We start from the raw sequence: 18,223 nt of genomic DNA on the forward strand, positions 1-18,223 counted from the left end.
GGTTTTACCTGCTTATGGTATTTTTACCCTGGAAATAACCAGCTTTGTTTCTACTCTTGCTTCCACTTTGGACCTGCCCACGTAGCCAAAGCAGCATTTTAAGGCCCAGACACTAGTAGTCCACCTCACTGAACTACGGATTATGTCTTCCCTCAACACAATTACAACTCACATGGCTTGTGCTGTACAGTACACTGCTGGCACCAAGCATCCACACTTCCTCACTGCATATTGACAGGACCAAGTCTCAGGGTATTTGTCTCAAAGGAACCTCAAATCATTTGTCTCACACTCCTACTCATTTCCAGGTGTCAGACCTCATCTAGTTGCTTCTGTGCTCAGACTAGTAGTTTGTGCTGGCTAAAGCAGACCCATCAATGAGCCATCTGGTTTGGGTCTGAAGACATAAGGAGATGGGATAATCCTTGGCTTTTGTAAGCGTGTATCACTTCAGCCTGTCTGACTACAAAGAATCCAAACCAGTTACCAGCAAATCTGCACATCAAGATAAAGGTGACATCAGCCAGGAGATGACCTTGGCCTATCACCTCCCATTGCCACATTCCTATTTGTGGTGCTGCCAACTGGTCATCACTGTGCTGTGTGTGAGACAGACTGTTCTGAGCTGATCATGGCACTGACTGCTTTAAAACTGACCTCCCCTTAACTTCAGGGCCTACAGGCAGTAAGCATCCTTACCTGAAGGAGATGCATGGTGCTTGCATCCAGAGGACTAGTGCCAGGATTTGTGAGTGCAGTAGTCTAAGACCAGGGTCCCTGCTATGCACTAGTGTCTGAGCATCTCACCTGAGCTGTAGCAACACAGTCCACAAGTAAAAGGAGCAAAGTTCTCTGACATGGAGCAAGTGCAGAGGAAAAGCTCAGCAGCTACAGACACTGCCCAGAGAACTGCAGCCCAGGCATATTTTGTTGTGAATGACTCCACAATTTGCTCAGGGATTAAATACTTCCTTGTTTAATAACCTAGTAATTTAGGCTAGTTTCATGCTGGACTGTTGGAAAGTTCACTGGCTGGAGTCATCAGCCAATACTCATATAAACAGCTTCCCCCAGCTCTCAGCCAAGTGAGCTGTCCTCATCTTTGGGTCCCCCGACGTGTTGCTCTTGGCACTACCTTCTTTTGAAGGGCTTTGTTGTTCGCACGTGTGCCTGAGGCTTTACGCTCTAGGGGCTTCTTCACCACATTTTGTTTGAGCTGGAAATGCACCTAGAAAAAGAACAAAAACAACCATGTAACACTTTGTGTGCTCTCTGCTGGCTCAGGACTCTGTAGGACTTCCCTCTGCCACTAGCCTTTGAAGGTAACTCTTGGGCCAAGGCAAGCAATAAGGGGCCTCAGCCAGTGTTGCAATATAATGAGAACTCAGTTCTTAAATCAGCAGGAAAGTTTTCTTTTTTTTTTTTTTTCCTCCTATGGAAAATATTGGACCAACAATCAGCTACACTTCTTATGTAGAGTTGCTCCTATAGCAATACAATGTCCTAGGATGGTTTGGAAGCTGGGCTGTGAAAGGCAAGGGTCTAAGCTATGTTCTTTCTTCATCTTCTCCCACCAGAACATAATGAAATGGCATTGCTTTGCATCTCTGTGAATATTTAATACACAGGATGCTTTAGGACAGGCAGTCCTTTTTCAATTGCGTCTTGTTAGCGGAATCCTACTTAATCAGTCTTTCAGCAATCCATGCTTTCAAGAGATCCAGGGGAAAAAATATCCAGGAAAGAAACCTCCATCCACTACAGCCACCTAAGTGGAACAAGAGGGAGAAGGGGTCGAGGAGTGTGCAGGATACTGTATCAAATAACCAGGGAATTGGGAGGCTGTACAGAAAGGTGAAACTGGAATGGGACTGTGTGGGCTTTCTAGGAAGGTATGGGGTAAATGGTGGGTACAGGAGATGTTGCAGTGGCACAAGGAAATGCAGGCAGAATGGCTGTGGTGAGAGGAGATGCACAAAACCCAGACCATCAGGGAACAAATCAGTCTTCTACAGTAACATTGTAAAAGGAAAATCTATTTTAAAAAGGAAAGCCAAAGAGCTGGGTATTTAACCTAACAAAACAAAGGCTAGGACTGGGCTCCACAGCTCCACAGCTGAGGTATAAATACCTCAGGAAATAAATACCAGGGAAGAGGAGCAGCTATTTAAAGCACAACATTGGCATAAGAACAAATAAGAATAAACTGACCATAAATAAATTTAGGATGAAAATTAGAAGGTTTCTAATCCTGGGAAAAGAGCAGCTCTGGAAGAACTTCAGAGGCTGGGTAGGGTGGGATGAAAAAATGGAGGGTGGGAGGACCACTGAAGTATATTTATGTCAGAGCTTGACCAGAGTACATGTAGTGAAGCAAATAATAGGCCAGGATGGCACAGCCCGGGGGATCTTGCTAATCCTTAAAGGAGACTGCATCTGCAGTCCCACCATGTTCACAAGGCAACAGCAGGGGCAGGAATCACTGCCACTGTTGTTACAACCAATTTCTATCTGTCCAGTGTGCCCTCAGAAAGGAGATGTAGGGGCTACACTGGAGTCAAGAACATCTTATCTTCCAAAGGTGCTTGGCTGTTCTTTGCTGGCACCTAGCTCCCATGTCTCTTGGGTGCTCTCAGCAGAAAGAAATGCAGACTTTGGCCTCTTGCTGTGAGTCTGATAGTGTGTTTGGTCCCAGGCAGTGTGCAGATGATAGCAGAGCACTGAAACCCACAGAGCCAGGAAGATAATGGAGCCTCAGAGAACAGATGCTGTCTCCATATCATCATGTCCTGGAAAGTGGGAAGGAGGGAGGGAGAGCTAAAGAGCAGCAACCCAAGCCAGCCTGGGGCTATATATCCAGGAGACAGAGAAAGGTCACAGGAGCTGGCATGGCAGCCCAGTGCAGCTGTGAGCCGTCAGTAAGGAATCAAGAGGCATGTGGCATTGCCTTCACCCTGTTCGTTTCTGTGAGCTGCAGGGAGTCCTGTGTCTGCCAAAGCAGACAGCCTATAGCCACTGGCAATGCTCTACATCTCTTCTCTTTCTTTTCTGCTCACTAGACATCCCCTGCTACATTTCTTTCTGCCTGGGGTGAAGACATTTTGAGACACCCTCATGACTCTGCAGCCTGACTCACCAATGAAACTGCAGCTGGGCCCACTGTTGTTATCACTGTCTGGGGCTGGTACCCTTCTGCAGAGGCTGTGACAGTGTAAGTGCCAGGCAGCAGCAGCCGGAAATAATCCCCCATATCACCTGGAACACAAGGGGGAAACAGAAAACAGTCAGGATGCACAGGAAGCACAGAGTAGAAGATATTCCAAGTATGTCTTGCTGCATGTAATTCCTTAAGGATGAGAAGCCTCCAAAACCCAGGCAATTTTTGGCCTTCCTTCCAAGTCTGTTGGCTACCTCAAGGCCGGATCCACAGTGGTACACCAGCATTGGCTGTGCATGGAGGCTGCTGATGTGAGCACTCGCCAGTCAGATGACAGCAGACCTAAGGGCAGTCACAGCTCCAATCTGCTCCTTATGCGTAACACAATCTAATTGCTGTCATACAGAAGTCTGCCATGATTGGGTTATCAGCAGGGTTTTAATTGCTTCTCAGCTGCTCCCTCATTCTTTCCCAGGAGCATTCTGATGGACTGTGTACTGGCATGGCTAGGGACGAAGGACAGCAAACAGGGAGGCACCACACTATGTTTTATCTTTGACAGTTTCACTATAGATGGAACTGGATGGGTATTGTAAATTTGAGTCATCATTACAGGCAGCCTGTCTTACTTTGGCTTAGTACAAGTGTAATTAGTACAAGTGAGACACATGAGCCAGTTGCTTCCAAGGGAAAACAGGGAGGGTGGCTGGCAGGTCAAAGGGAATTATTTTCTCCCTCTCTTCAGTCCTAGTGAGGCTGCATTTGAATACCATGTCCAGTTTTGGTGCCCTCAGGTCAAATGGGAGAACCCAAGCTCCTGTCTGACAGGGAGAGCTCAGTCCCCACAAGGAGAGCTTGGGGAGCCAAGTGGGCTCAGCCTAGCTGGGAGGAGGTGGAGTATGATCTGCTCACAGCTGGCAGCTACTTGAAGGGCAGCTGCAAAGGTGGTGAAGCCGAACTCCTCTCAGCAGTTCCAGGCAATACACTTGGGGGTTTTGGGGTGGATCAGGGAGCACAGCTTCAATGTGAAGGTGGTGCAGCCCTGGCACAGCAGACAGGCTGTCAAATCTCCACCCTTGAGGGTCAGCAAGAATCAGATGGAGGGAACAATGGTTGATCAAAGTCAAGGTTGCAGCCAATCCTGCTCCAAGCAGAAGGTTGTACAGGAGACCCCAGGTGGCCCTTTGCAGCCAGCACCTCTGCAGTTCTGTGATTTTTTGCACACTCCCCTTTCCTATGCAAGTTGGAATAATAAGTGACAAATATTAGCTTGTTACTGAGTTGCAGACCTACAGCTAGAAGTTTTGATGATTTCAGTCTGATTTCTGAAGAGCTGGAATATTGGCTCTTTTCTGCAGCCAGTCTGTAAAGCCTGGTTCATTTGTTGAAGGGTACATATGCAAAGAGGTTAAAATCAGCCAGCAAAGGAGAAATCACCACAGCTTGGATAAAAGAAGGGGCACTTTATCCTCAGTCTAAATTTGTCTGGCTTGAAGCTATCAGGCATTTCAGATACTTAAATGTTTGAGTAGATCATTCCCTCAATTTTCTCTCTTGTTATATCCAAACGTATTTTCTCCTCTCAGAAAAAATAGGAGGTGACTTTCTGAAGTCCTTTACGATACATTTACAGTTGCATTGCAATTCTCACCTCTTTCTTTCCTAAGCTCCCTCTGGTTTAGAATGCACAAGCACATTTCTCACAACTACTGTTTTTGGAAAGCAAACCATGCTGGCCATGCATACTATATCCTCACCTGCTAACCTCCTCCCACATACCCAGATAGTGTCTGAGAGGCTGTATCCACATTGGACAGCATGCAAAGAGACTGACAACCTACCAGAGGTGACGTCATGGCTGATTCCCTGGACAGAAATCACTGCTCCTGCAATGCCATTGCTGTTCTCATCTGACACCATTCCTTTGATGCCCTGGTGAACCTGTGGGGAGGGATACAGACTAGTGGGTCAAGGACCTTCCTTTGTTCAAGAGGGTACTGACAAGCACAAGAGGAAGGCAGAACTCTGGGGACAGTTCCATCTTGCCCTGCACTTTTGTCTCTCCTGGTTCTTCCCAACAGAACTGGTCTCAGACATAACAGCCTCCCCAAAGACCACCAACTAGAGCACCCAGCAAGCTTTATGACCACCTCCCTCCCACCCTAGTGTCTACTGGTCCCCTACCATCGGGGTGCATGGGGACCTGCAGGAGAGCTTACATCTCAGGACTGCCCCCTTACCTCTTCAATGAAAGCCACAAGGGCCTCTCGGTTGGCCATCCACTGCCGCTCCAGGTCCTCCTCAGGGGGAAACTTGTCACAGCTGAGCTCCAAGGTGATTTCAAAGCAGTTGGTGTAGAGGTAATTGAAGTCCTGCATGCCTGGAAGAGAAGAAAGGTCTGTGGCCAGGGGAATGCAAGGCCCCTTCCCCTCCCCCCTCCCCTGTCCCAGGCATCCTGACTCCTGTCTATCTGCTACCAGAACTGTTCTGTTCTCCCTCTTCACTCTGCAGGTGCAGCCTCCTTCCTCCAAACCAGCACAACTAGGTCCTTCTCCCCCTGTGCAGACCCCTCCCTTGTAGCTGCCTGACTCTCTCCTTCAGCCGAATCATTCACCACCTTGCCTTCAGAAGCTCATGGAGGTTGGGTACCAGCAGGGACTATGTATCTTTTTCCAGTTCATCTTCCATCTTTTTTCTAGCCTAATTTGCTGATTTTCAGTTTCCTGATTGTGTCCTGATTTAAAATCAGACTTTTCAGAAGCCATCAGCAACAAGGAATCACAGAATCACAGCTTTGGGTCTTGATGGAGTAACTCTGTAGCATTTTTAGATACACTAACAGATTAATGCTTCCTTAGTTGGGCAGCAGACAGCAGATCCATGCAGACTTTGGCTATTTCTGTGTATCTCAAGCACTTCCTGTCTTCCCAATCCATTTCCCTGTCTATACACCAGAATGGTGTATAGTAATGTGCACAGTACTGTTGCCACAGTCCTTCCCCATCCCATTCTGTTCTGAGGTTTCTCATCTGCTGCTTCACCTCTCTTCAGCTCAACACCTTGCTGCAGCTGGTGCTCATCTGCCCAGCCCTTACCTTTGCTGAGTGAGTACCAGGATGCCCCATTCGTGATGCCATCGGCAAAGTAGTCCCCACAGTTCCAGCCACGGTGCATCCAGCCGTGGGCGTATGAGTAGGTCTTGGCCAGCTAGAGAGAGTGCAGTGGTCACCACTCTAGCATTGTATGGCTGGGGACCCTGCTCAGCCCTGGGCATCCTCCCTCCCACATGGGTTTCACTGAGGACTGTTGGAGGGAAGTCAGAGAGGAGACAACTCGTGCATTTTACTGCCATGAAATGGCCAAGATCGCTACGAAATGAACACAGGTGTAGGTGGAGTAGGGAGAGCAGAAATCTGGCAAGCTGGAGGCTTGATGGTGGCACAAGCAACTTCTGCCCTTCTCCCCTGAGAAAAGGGGCAGCAGAGAGCACTCGGCCCACACAGGGGCACCCAGTCCTGTTGGTGCTGGTCCCCATGCAGGATATGGCACTAACAATGGGGGAAAATATGCAAGGAAGGCTAAGCAGAATCAGTCTTGTTGCAAATACCATATATATCAGGGGAATTTGGATTAGATGCAAATGCCATATATAGCAGAGGAATTTGTGTTAGGAAAGAGTTTGGGTGACTTCTAGCAGTGTATTGTCCTTATTAAGTTTACTGCTTACTTTTAGACATGAAGGCAGGGCTAAAATTGGGCCACTGCATTCAAGACCTGTCCTTTGCTTAAGACAGTTTAAGAGAGACTGGTGTTTTCACTATCTAATGCAATCTCTGTACCCTTGTATTATGCTTCAGATGCTGGTATAATCCCATTCTGTCAGCAGGAAAACAGTTACTTTGCTCCACTTCTGACTTCTGAGGCTACATGGGTATCATTAGCCTATGCCCCAGACTGAAGCCTCTCTACATCTGGGTAGGAGTTCAGCCCTGATCCCAACAGGTCTTGGCAAACCCCTGCACAGCCTCTGCTTCCAGAGAAGGCTGAACTCCAGTTCAGACTTATTTTTCTCATTAACTGTTCTAATGCAACTTGCTTTTTCTTGTGCTGGGTATTTCCTAATGGAAGCAGTGACTGAGGCACTGTTTTCTGGAACATTTTAACAATGGCTTCAGTTAGCACTTCTGGGATCAGCAGGACAGACTGATACATTCCCTGATGTCTGCCTAAGCTCCTGGTGTGCTTTATTTTGGTATTTCTTACCCTTTACTATTGGCAAGCTTCTGCTGGGCACTCCTTATCCTGCTCTTAGGACATCCCCAGACAGGCCCTGCCAGCTACCCAGGTTAAAAACAACCATATACATGCTACGATGGCACAGCAAAGGTGGGGACAGGCTGGGGTTATGGGGACCCCAAATATGGTGTGGACAAGAAAGGGGCTTCTGAGGGTTAAGACTGGTCCATCCATGTGATACTGGTTCATGATGGGACTGCTCTGACCCGGCTCATGGGCTGGCAGTGGGCAGAAATGCCGTAGTCTGCTAATGGCTATCTCCAACATGCTCCTTTGCTCAACAGCTCAGTGAGGCAGTGTCCAGAGACTTGCAGCCAGTTTTCACATAGTACACCCTGCCAGGTCTGTGGGAATGCCCTGACCCACTGAGGCAGTGCTCACCTTCTGAAACAACTTGTCATCAGGGGTAGGTGTGTTGACTGTGCGCCGGTGGTTCCGGAACCGCTGGTCCTGAGACTTGTCATAGGGGTAGTTTGCCACCACTGCCCCACCATGCAGATTGGCTGAGAGCACAAAGTTGTAGTTGCTGATCCACTGGATCACAGCCAGTGTCTCTGGTTCTACCTGTGAAAAGAGGGATGGGGACAGGGAGAGGATCTCAGCCATCTTTGGGCCAGCAGCTGCTCCACAGCAGGCTGCATTGTGGTCACACCAGACTCTGCCCTGCACCATGCCTGCTTGAGCCCTTGTGGCCTCCTCCGTTCTCCTGAGTTCTCTGTCTGCCCTGTTATGCAGAGCAGGTTCCTTGCACACATACCCTGCTACAGCTCTCGCAGCAGAGCCCCAAAACCCAAGGCACAGACATTAGCCAGCACGTGCCACATCTTCTGCCCTATGCATTGCAACCTTCTCCCCAGACTGGCTATGGTACCAGCCTCTCCTTCTGGCAGAGGTGGGAGCTGTGATACAGGATAGGATTACCTACTTGCCCGCATGCAAAAGGCAGCAAGAAGGAGATAAGCATTCTGCAAGCCAAAGGACAGTATACTCCCTTCTGTGCTGAGCCACTCTGAGAGAATGCTGCAGCCCTCACAGCATTCCAGACTGATACCTGGGTTTTCCAATTGTCAGGCAGTGGAATGTGGTGATTTGGTCCGCTGATTTCCCCACTGTAGTACATGAATGTGTTAAGGTCAGGGAAGTTGCGGTTCAAGTCCACTCCATTGGCATTGTTCCTTCCTGTCAAGTAACCATTGCTGTCTGGGCCCTGCAGGGCAAAAGTACATCATGGGTGAGTACAGGGTGGGTGCCTCAGGCTGGGTGGCAGGGACTGGCCGTCGTAACAAAGCTTTGGTGCCTTTGATTCACAATATGTGTGTTATTGCTGGCAGGAAAATAAAACGTATTGGCACTAGCAGGGAAAGTTAGTAACAATATCTTCGTCTTCCAGGGTGACAGAGCAAGGCACAAGCCAAATAAACAATTTGCCTCAACTGAAAGAATCATGAATAAAGTATCACCCCAAGATCTGGTGGTAAAAAGGAATGGGTGGGGTTTTGTGGGAGCCTAAAGTGCTTCCCCTCAACCCAATTCCTCTCTGTCTGCTCCTGATAGTGGCATTCAGCTTCCCCAGCCTGGGGCAGGGGATTTTCAGTGATGCTCCTGTGACAAATAACTTCTGGGGAGGATAAGACAGGTGTAGGAAGCCTCCTCCATCACTTGCCAGGTCCACCTGTGGCACGACACACCGCTGGAGCTGTTGCTCCAATAGGTGACAATCAGTGACACTCACTGAGGGAGACAAATTTGGAAGGGAGGAAGGGTGCCCCCTCCCTGTAGCTGTGGTGAATGGGATCCCACAGGTCCTCTTTCTGCCCCTACCAGGCTGGAGAAAGCGATTGCTGCCTGGTACCTGCTTGGCAGCCACTTCGTACCCGTCGGGGTTCATGGAGGGCATGATGTGGATGCGTGTGCCGTGGATGAGGCTGGTGATCCGCTCGTTGGCCCGGCGGTACTCCTCACAAAGGAACTCGGAGAGCTGCAGCAGCAGCTCACGGCCCAGCACCTCATTCCCATGCATGTTCCCAACATACTTGAACTCTGGCTCCACTGGAAAGAGCAAGAGAGTGACACCATCAGCCAGGACTGGGAGAGGAGGGAAGAGCCAATTCCTAATGCAGGCAACTCAGGCCAGCCCAAGGGATCCCCAATAAATGGTGTGAAATGGCCTTTTCCCTTGGAAAATGCAAACCTTAGGAAGGGAGCGCAGCACAGTTCCCAAATGGGCTTCCCTCCATTTTGCCACAGCATCCCTGGGAGTAACTCAGGCTTTCCACTGAGCTGCTGATTGCCTTTGAAGAATACAGTAGGATGTATCTGCAGATAGTTTATTCTTGGGCTAGAAAACGGCAGCTTAGAGGGACCAGGGAGCCTCCCAGCTCAGCAGTGAGTGGCAGTGGAGGGTCAGGCTATTTCACCCACCTCTGCCCTTTGTGGTTTGCTCTCAGTACCTCTTGCCAGCATGGCACATTTCTGGCTCCGCATGCTTTAAGAAGCTTTAAATTACTCTGCAGGACAAAATCAATCCCTAGCTTCAAGCAAGCCATGCTCTTTCACTGGAAGGACACGGCTGCTTCCAGCTGCTGCTGTCAGCTCCTGACTCCCTCCCTTGTACCTGCCTCCAACAAAAAGATTTAGGGATTCCTCACCCTCAAGGGACGGGGACAAGAGCCTAGAGAAACCCTAGGCAGCTGAGTATGGATCAAACTGCCCCTCAGGCAGCTCTGGTATGAGCAAAAAGGTCTCTCGCCATTAACTTTTCTAAAATGAGGTCTCAAAATACAGACAGAGAGACCACAGGCTGACAGTGCCTGGAGCAGGACTCACTGCTTTGCTGAAGGAGAGGCAGCACATGTGAGGGTCAGGTTATGCTTTCCCAGAGGGTCTTTTAAAGCAGTTACTTTTGGGAAAATAAAATGTCCTACTGCAGGCTGGAGTCAGCAATGGTAGGATAAAAGACAACAGAGGAATTCAGTTAAAAAAGGGAGCCTGACTTTCATACAAAAGGGTCAGGAAAAAATAGGGTGTTGCTACAAATGTCAGCTTGTCAGAACTTGAGATTCCTACATCACCCTGAGTTTTCCAGCCACCAGCAGTAATCAGACTCTGCAGCAGCATGCAGTCCTGCTTAGGGTAAAAGGCACTGCCGCCCCATGTAGGGAATCTGCTACTTCCAAAATCCCCTGTGCCTTTGCTGTGCTGGAAAGAGATACCACACCCAGACACACTAAAGACAGATTCTAAAGAAAAGTTCTAACTTTGGCAGAAGATTTTGTTTTTCCACATCTTTTGATTGCTGTGCCTCAGCATAGGACATCACAGGTGGGCAAAATGTTTTGAGCTGGTTAGATTTCAGGGACATCCAGCTATAAAAATGTCCTGGGGATATGTGCAACCTTTATTTAAAAAAAAAAAGAAGAAGAAGAAGAAGAAGAAGGTCTCAGCAGGGATTCTCCATCTCTGCTTTGTTTGAGACTGCGGCAGGACTTGTCAGCCTTTTTCAGTATGCAGATCCCTAAACACTGCCCATGTGGACACACAAGCCCTAATTATTGCACTCTAGGCTTGCTTTTTGGAGTTACTTACTGTGGGCTTTAGGGAATCCACAGTTTCCCAGTGTCTTCGTGATACAATCTGAAAGTGCCAGCCCAAGCTACAAGCAGTGCCACAGGTCCATACTGCGTGCCTGGACAGGAGAGATCTTGGACACCTTCTTATGGCCCTCCCAGCTGCTCTCCCGGTGTTCTGCTAATCTAAAATCCAGTGGTGCATTGCCAGTGCCCTTGCTTTGAATCAGTCCCTGATACGCCATGGAGATGTCCAAAGTGTCCCTCAGGGTCATGCAACTTCCCTGAACTGAAAAACAGGGCTGGCATGGAACTGGCCAGGGTAGGAAGCTTCCCATCCTGCCTCCCAGCACCCCTGCAGGATGGGAAGAGCACTCCCCCAGTTCAGCATGTCCTTGGGAAAGCTGATGCCAGACATGGGATGCTGTGGGGTTTGGAGGGGCTGCTCCACTAAGGGGGACACAGGTACAGGTCCTGCTCACCCATTCAGTGCTGCCAGCAGTTTTCCACATGACAAGACTGTCTGGACTTGTCAGTCCCTGCACTTATCCACACCAGACAGGATTTGAAAAGGCAAAAGATCCTGAAAAGAGTTGGCAGAGCCTTGCCCACATCTGTGGCCCAGGGGCACACAGCAGGGTAGCAAGGCAGCTCTCTGTGCACATCCCCAGCCTGGAAAGCCAACTGGTCTCCTCAATCCCCCAGGAGTGCCTGGTTGCCTGCAAGTTCTGGCTCTGCAGTCTCCATGCCGCACAGGCAGCAGTTCAAGGGGGCCATAGCTGCCAAGGCTCCATTGAGCCACGTGGCAGCAGGTAGAGATCCCACAGACAGGCCAGTCACAGGGGCTGCATGGCACGCAGGGCTGCAGAAGCTCAGCATCCACTCTGCTGCGGTCCCTCTGCTTGTTGATCCCCTGGCTTTCGGGTCTAAAAGCAGTAAGGGCCAAAGCTCTTCCCTCCTGACTATGCAGCAGCAAAGGGTGGAGGTGGATGCTGCCTCTCCCTTCCAGGGTGGCAGGGTAGGTGGGGTGCTGGGATGAACTCGTCTGGGTTCTCGCGTTAGCTTGTGCTGAAAAATTAGATCTCCGTCCAAAGTACGCGCCTGGGCCATGCCGCAGGTCACGCATGCCGGTTTTGCATGCGTGTCCCAGTACCGACTGCGGGGTCCCTGCCAGAGCGGGCAAGGACTGACACCCGGCCATCGTCAGGAGGCCTGCCTGGAAAGAGAGATACCCCCGCGCCGTGCTTCAGCAGTGCCGCATGGCAGGGAGGGTGGCGACGAACCCCCGCCCCCCCATACTCACGGGGCTCATGGATGCCCGGGTAGTCGCTGAACTCCAGCACGTAGAGGTGTCGGCCCTCGACGCTGCGGCCGATGCTGTAGATGCGGGTGATGTAGGGGCACTGGCTCTGCACGCGGAATAGGGCCTGCACCATCTCCTCGTAGCGGTGGTGGAGGAAGCTGAGGGCAGCCGCCACCTCGAGCAGGAGCAGGGCTCCCACGAGGGACCGCAGCCACCGAGCCATCCTCCCGCGGCGTCGGGCGCCCAGAACGGCTCCGAGGCCCCGGCTCCCTCGCAGCCGGGAGCTTAAAGTGCAAATTCCAACCAGCGCTTTCCAGTTTCCGAGTGCCAGCCCCCTGCACCTGCGGGCGGGGGGCGGCGGGAGCGGGGTGCGCTGGGGCCCCGCGGAGCAGGAATGCTCCCCCCGCCCGCCAGCGAGCCCGCTCCGTGCCGTCGGAGAAGCTCCCGCCTGCCTACAGCTCACTTATTAACCGGACAGTAAACAGGTTCCCGCAGCCACTGTCTCTCCTTGCAGAAGAAGCGCAGGGCTGGAAAACTGGCTGCCGAGGGCGTCGGGGCTGCCAAGCGCTCGGCAAGCGGCAGGGCGGGGGAGAGGAGAGGAGAGGAGAGGAAAGGGGGGCAGCCGGCCGCGGCCATGCCTGCCGCCCAGCCCTTCCCTGGGGACGGAGCCCGGGCGGCCCTGGTACCCTAACAGCTCCCGCAGCCGTCTCCGGTCCCTGGCGGTCCGACGCGGGCAGGTCCCGCCGTTCTCCTGCGGGGCCCGGCAGCCAGCTCGGAGCCGTTCCCGGTCTCCTGCACCATCTCCTGGAGAAGCAGAGGGAGACATTCCGCAGGCTCCGGATCAGCCGGCCCCCATGTCCTGGCCCCTTGCTCACCTGGCAGTCCCACTGCTCTCGAAGTAAACAGAGACAGGGACGGCACCGCCTTCCCGACAGCTGCCTACACAACAGTCGAGCTAGGACGTTGCAGGGGGGCAAGAACAGGGCAACGTGAGGTCTGATGCAGTAGTTGTCTCCCGAGGAGGTACCAGCAAGGAGAGCTCTGCTCAGAGGTCTGCTGTGCACTAGGAGCGGGCATGACAATGAGCTGCAACAGGCACTGGGTAACTGGCAGCAGAAGAGATCTCAGCAGCCTGAAGGCAGACGAAAATGCCCTTCTGCCTGTTAAGAGTTGCAGACGGTCTGGATTTGGGGGAACCTGGTTTGTCTCTGCTTTGCCATATGCACCGTTGCCTCAGCAGGCAGCAGTCATCTCAGGGTTTCTGTGCGCTGCCCATGGACAGGCAGAGATGTGGGAGGTAGCCTGGCTTTGCAGCCTTACTCTGTGGGGCTAAGAACTCCAGCAGCTTAGTGGCTCCAACAGAGATCTTTATTAGGACATCTCTGACACACAGCACAAACAGCTGAAAGATTTACTGTCACTGCTGCACATGCCAGGAGAGAGACTCCCTTTGGTAACATGAGAGTGCCATACTGCTCTGCTCAGCCCATGCTAGAAAAGAGCTCCTCCTGCCATCAGCAATGGGCTTCTCAGGATACTCAGTGGCATGCTAAAAATCTGCTTTCCCTTCAACCTTGAAGTGGATCCATGCTGCGTTGCTCTAACCACGGTGTACAAGGGTTGTTGTAGCTGCCTCTTTCCCCTTTACTGGTGCTGATCAGCACCACTGCTTTCCTACCTGCCCTCCGCATCTGCTTGGGAGGCTTTCTGCCTTAGTTTCCCAGGAAGAGCTGTGGTAACATCAGGGACCCCCTGTTTATAGCTTCTAATGCAAACAGTGTAGGCTGGTGGGCAAAACACACAGCTTGCCTGCTCCTGACTTAGCTTATTTGGACTTTCCTAGGTCCAACTTTCTTGTGCCCTAGGTCCACCAGAGTGGTCCTTTCTCTCCTTGGTCTTCTGCCCAATATGCACAGCACCCTCCTCTAAATTATGGCTCCTTTCCAAAAAAAAAAAAAAAAAGTGTAGAAGTCCTGGGTTTGAACAAATATCTTTTGAAAACATGTCCAAAAAAAAAAAAGTTATACATATACAAAGATAGCAGTAATCATATTAATACCTTCTTCCAGTTAAGCTCCATCCCACCACATCCCCACTTGTCAGTCAGTCTCAGAACAACACACATTCAGGAGCAGGAATGGCACTGCACCCATCTTCAATTCAGCTAACATGAAACAGTACTGGAGGTGGCAACTTCTTCCAGCACTTGAAGGAAACAAAAAAAATAACTCTAGCTGTGGCATGGATGTGATAGGACAGCTCTTGTCTCTACAGCGTGTCACATATTTTGTGTTGCTGCTGGCCCACACAGCAATGGGAAATGCCCTCACCTCCTTTGTATCACCACTCCCAGGGCTGATAAGTTCCCATGGAGCTGCTTTCTCCCCAGCTTCCACAGCAATCGAGGCAGTGTGAAAGAGGTGGGCAGGTTTGCAGTGCCAGCCAGTGTTACTTGGCAGCCAGAGCACAGTAGGCAGGGCTATAGTAAAATAGCACATACCCCATATTTGGTCTGTCTCCCTGCTTGCCTTTCCTAGGCTGTTTTCAGAAGCATGGGACAGCAGTGGCAGAGTTGGAGCTGCAGCTGGACACATGAGAAAAGCTTTCACTTTCCTATGGGGACAAGCAACACTGATGTGGGGGGGAAAAAAAAGATATTATAAAAAAAAAAAAAAAGCCAGGCTGTTAGCTCCTAAAAAGGAGACATGAGCAAAAAGTAGGGTGGGCAGAGAATGCATCTCATGCACTAGTAGGTCTGGAGAATTAGTCAGCGTTATCTGTAGCATAGGGATGAAGGCAGCTTGTTATCAGGCAGCAGGTTTAAATCAAACAAAAGGAAATAATTTTGCACACAAAGCACAAATGAAATTGCCTCATCAAAGCTAAAAGTCAAATGAGTGCAAAAGAGGATAGGATGAATTCATAGAAAACTAGGGGGTTCACAGCTATTAATTATGCAGATCCAGAATCAGCCACTTGATTTCCTGTGCCCTTGGTTGCTAGAAAAGAAGGATCATGCTTTTTCCTTAAATGTCCACTTAAATCCATGCCCACTGTGCAGCTGGAAACAAGAACCAACATGCTGCCTGTCTGATCTGACCTCGCATGGTTCTTACTAGATTCTAGGAAAACAACATACTAATGAAGCTTTAAGCCAATAAGAAGTTGATACATGTTAAAAAACACTTGAAATTGAAAGCAGAAACAAACAATAGATGACATCAGCTCTTAGAAACAGTGCAGGAAGTAAAGACTTGATTTGGAAAATGCAGCTAATACAACTGGGAAGGATCATGCACTCCACCTCCCCTAGATGTTCAAAGACGAAGAGACCTCAAGGCAGTAGGAGAAAGAACACAAGCAGCACCATGCTGTGCCAAGGCAGTGAGAGAGAAACATGAATGTGGGTCCCATGCCCCCTGTTGCTGCATGCCTGAGGGTCACAGGCAGCAAGGAGACAATTTCTCTGGAGCTGGCTATGGAAGGACTCCATCTGGTGTGTTTGTTGTAATTCTGGCCGTATTGTTACCAAGGGAAGATTGGAAAATTTGAGGAAAGTTCAAGCTAAGAGACGTAAGAATGAGAAAAATGGGGAAAGTGTTTGCTGAAAGAAAAATGATGGACTGTGACAAGCATGTTTGTCTTAGTGGAGCTACAGTGGTGGCTGCATAGAGACACGTGGCATTGTGAATGTGGGGCACAGGTCCCCTGGCCTTCACCTGTTTTGAGGGCATTGCAGTGCCAGTATATGCCAGTGATGCTTGCCTGGGGGAGGAAGAGGAAAAACAAGGACAGAGGACTGCAGCTCTCTGGCATGTGGTGGGGGAGAACAAGCTGCTTTGGTGAGGTCAGGGTGAAGCTAAAGCAAGGAAAGATGAGGTTTGGCACTAGCAGCTTTCCCAGGAGTGAGGCCATCCCTGTGAGGTGCCCAAAGCCTGGGAAGGACCACAGTACCTTTCCTTGCCAGAAGGGGATGCTTCCTATCCACTGGGAACTTCACATCCAACACAGAATAACAGCAGGGAACTGGCAAGAGAGGAAGTCCTAGCTTGGGACTTTTCCGTGTTTAGTGCCAGAAGCTCCATTCCACTGTTGGCAAGTTCTCATCATACGGAAAACAGCATAGAAACTTTTCTGGCATCAGTTTGGAAGTCTTTATTGTGATAAGGATACAGAGATTTGTGCAACAGAACAAAGATCCATTTCATCAGGGCTGAGCCACAAAAAGAAAGTGCATTATCCTGGTGGCAAGGGACTGCTGTCCTCTGCATGTCCCCTCTCAGACCCTTCTAACAGGCTGACACAGCCAGCAGCCCCACAGAGCCTGCATGTCCTACCTGGCACACAGAGCATGGGAAAAATTGGGACAGATGAGGAAGGGGTATGCGTCTAGCTGAGAGCTGCTCATGGAGAAGCTGGGGAGCCCTGGCCGGAACCAACGCTGCAAATCAGCCTCTCACTGCAAAGGTGGTGATGGTCCCACTTCTGAGAGCTTTCTTTCAGATGAAGGTTCTGTCATGCTTTGCTGTAGGGCCAGAGAAATCAGCTGTAGCCCATGCAGAGGAGAGCTGTCTGTGTTGGGGAAAAGCACCAGAGGTGCGTAGAGCCTGTGGTGTGGACTGTTTTCTGCAAAAGGTGAGCATGCTGCAGACATCCAGGCTTTCTCTACTGATCCCCAAGGATCTCAGCCTCACTGATAGTTTTGCCTCAGACCTGACCCTTGGGTGAACATGAGAGCATGTGGAAGTCATCAGTCCCAGAGAGACCAGACTGCTTCCACAACCTGCAAAGCTATCAAATCCTCCTGCAAGGAACCTTCCCAAAAAGGAACCACTCAGCATTTGAACCTAAACCAGAGAGAGTCATCCCACTTTGTTGCAGTGTGTTTCAGGGTTTCCTGTGGAAAACTAGGAGACCCCAAGGTCTGGAGTTTCAGCAGCTCAGCAGAGCTAATCAGTGAATAAATATTTGCAAGACAAGGACAGGTAGTGTTAAAAGATGCTTTAAACCAGAAGAGCAAAACTGTCCAGAAGCCAGTGGCTGGAAATTAAAGCCAAAAGCTATCACATTAGAAATAAGGCACAGATAATTATCGGTGAGGCATTAACAAGAGAAGTGACACCACATTATTTCTGGCATATGTGGAAGTTCTGCCTACTACTGTTAATGTTCTTCATTGGGTGGTTCTGGAACACACATTTGAGCTGAATACAGCTGGGTCAGATGCAACATGGTAGCAAAGAAACGAATGCTCATTAAATGTAAACTCCTTAACCAAGGATTTTGAGTAGCCTCCATGGATAAAATCCTGCAATAGCAGGAGAAAGGAGATGAAAAAAAAAATCATGTACTTTTCTGGGAAGGTTCAAGTACAGCCAATGATATGCAAGGGTCTCAGTCTATAAGGAATCCTTCAGTCAGCTAGTTCCTAGAGCCTCAGCTAGCTCAAGTGGTTTTTAAATGGCACATCTGGTATCACCTTTGAAATTCGAGTTCTGGAGAGATTCGACTTACAAATGTGGTCATGAGGTTTAAAAATATCGTAACATTTTGTACTTATCTTAGTTTGGGGCCTTTAGGTTGCACTCAGGTTACATTTGCAGCTTTAAAAATAACAAAATCCAAAGCAAAAACCAAGAGAAGGATGGCAGGAGAGAGTAAGTAAAGATACCAGCTGGTCACTTGACTCCAGAATCAAGAGCTATCAATATTAATACTATGGAACTTGCAATAAAGATACAAAACATTCTAAGGCTCTTCTTCAGGTTCTGTATTTGACCTTTTTCTTTGGCCTAAATCCTTAGCAGTGACCAGAAAAGCAGTCTGACACAAGCTTTCTCTCCACACCAGCTTCTACATCAAGTTTCTGCATCAATTTCTGAAACATCCCAATGTAGCTGC

General features: G+C 49.8%; 1 protein-coding gene across 1 annotated transcript; it reads right to left on the minus strand.

Moving 5' to 3' along the window:
• Window positions 1-1,096: 1,096 nt before the first annotated feature.
• On the minus strand, window positions 1,097-12,545 carry CPN1 (carboxypeptidase N subunit 1). The gene is made up of 9 exons (XM_054382419.1): window positions 12,323-12,545; window positions 9,306-9,502; window positions 8,505-8,660; window positions 7,835-8,017; window positions 6,253-6,364; window positions 5,398-5,537; window positions 4,999-5,098; window positions 3,137-3,255; window positions 1,097-1,228 (listed from the first exon to the last, which is right to left on the minus strand). Exons 1-9 carry the CDS (start codon window positions 12,543-12,545, stop codon window positions 1,097-1,099), a joined length of 1,362 nt encoding a protein of 453 aa, XP_054238394.1.
• Window positions 12,546-18,223: the final 5,678 nt, after the last annotated feature.

The sequence above is a fragment of the Indicator indicator genome, chromosome 7, assembly GCF_027791375.1.
Source record: "Indicator indicator isolate 239-I01 chromosome 7, UM_Iind_1.1, whole genome shotgun sequence".
Taxonomy (NCBI): domain Eukaryota; kingdom Metazoa; phylum Chordata; class Aves; order Piciformes; family Indicatoridae; genus Indicator; species Indicator indicator.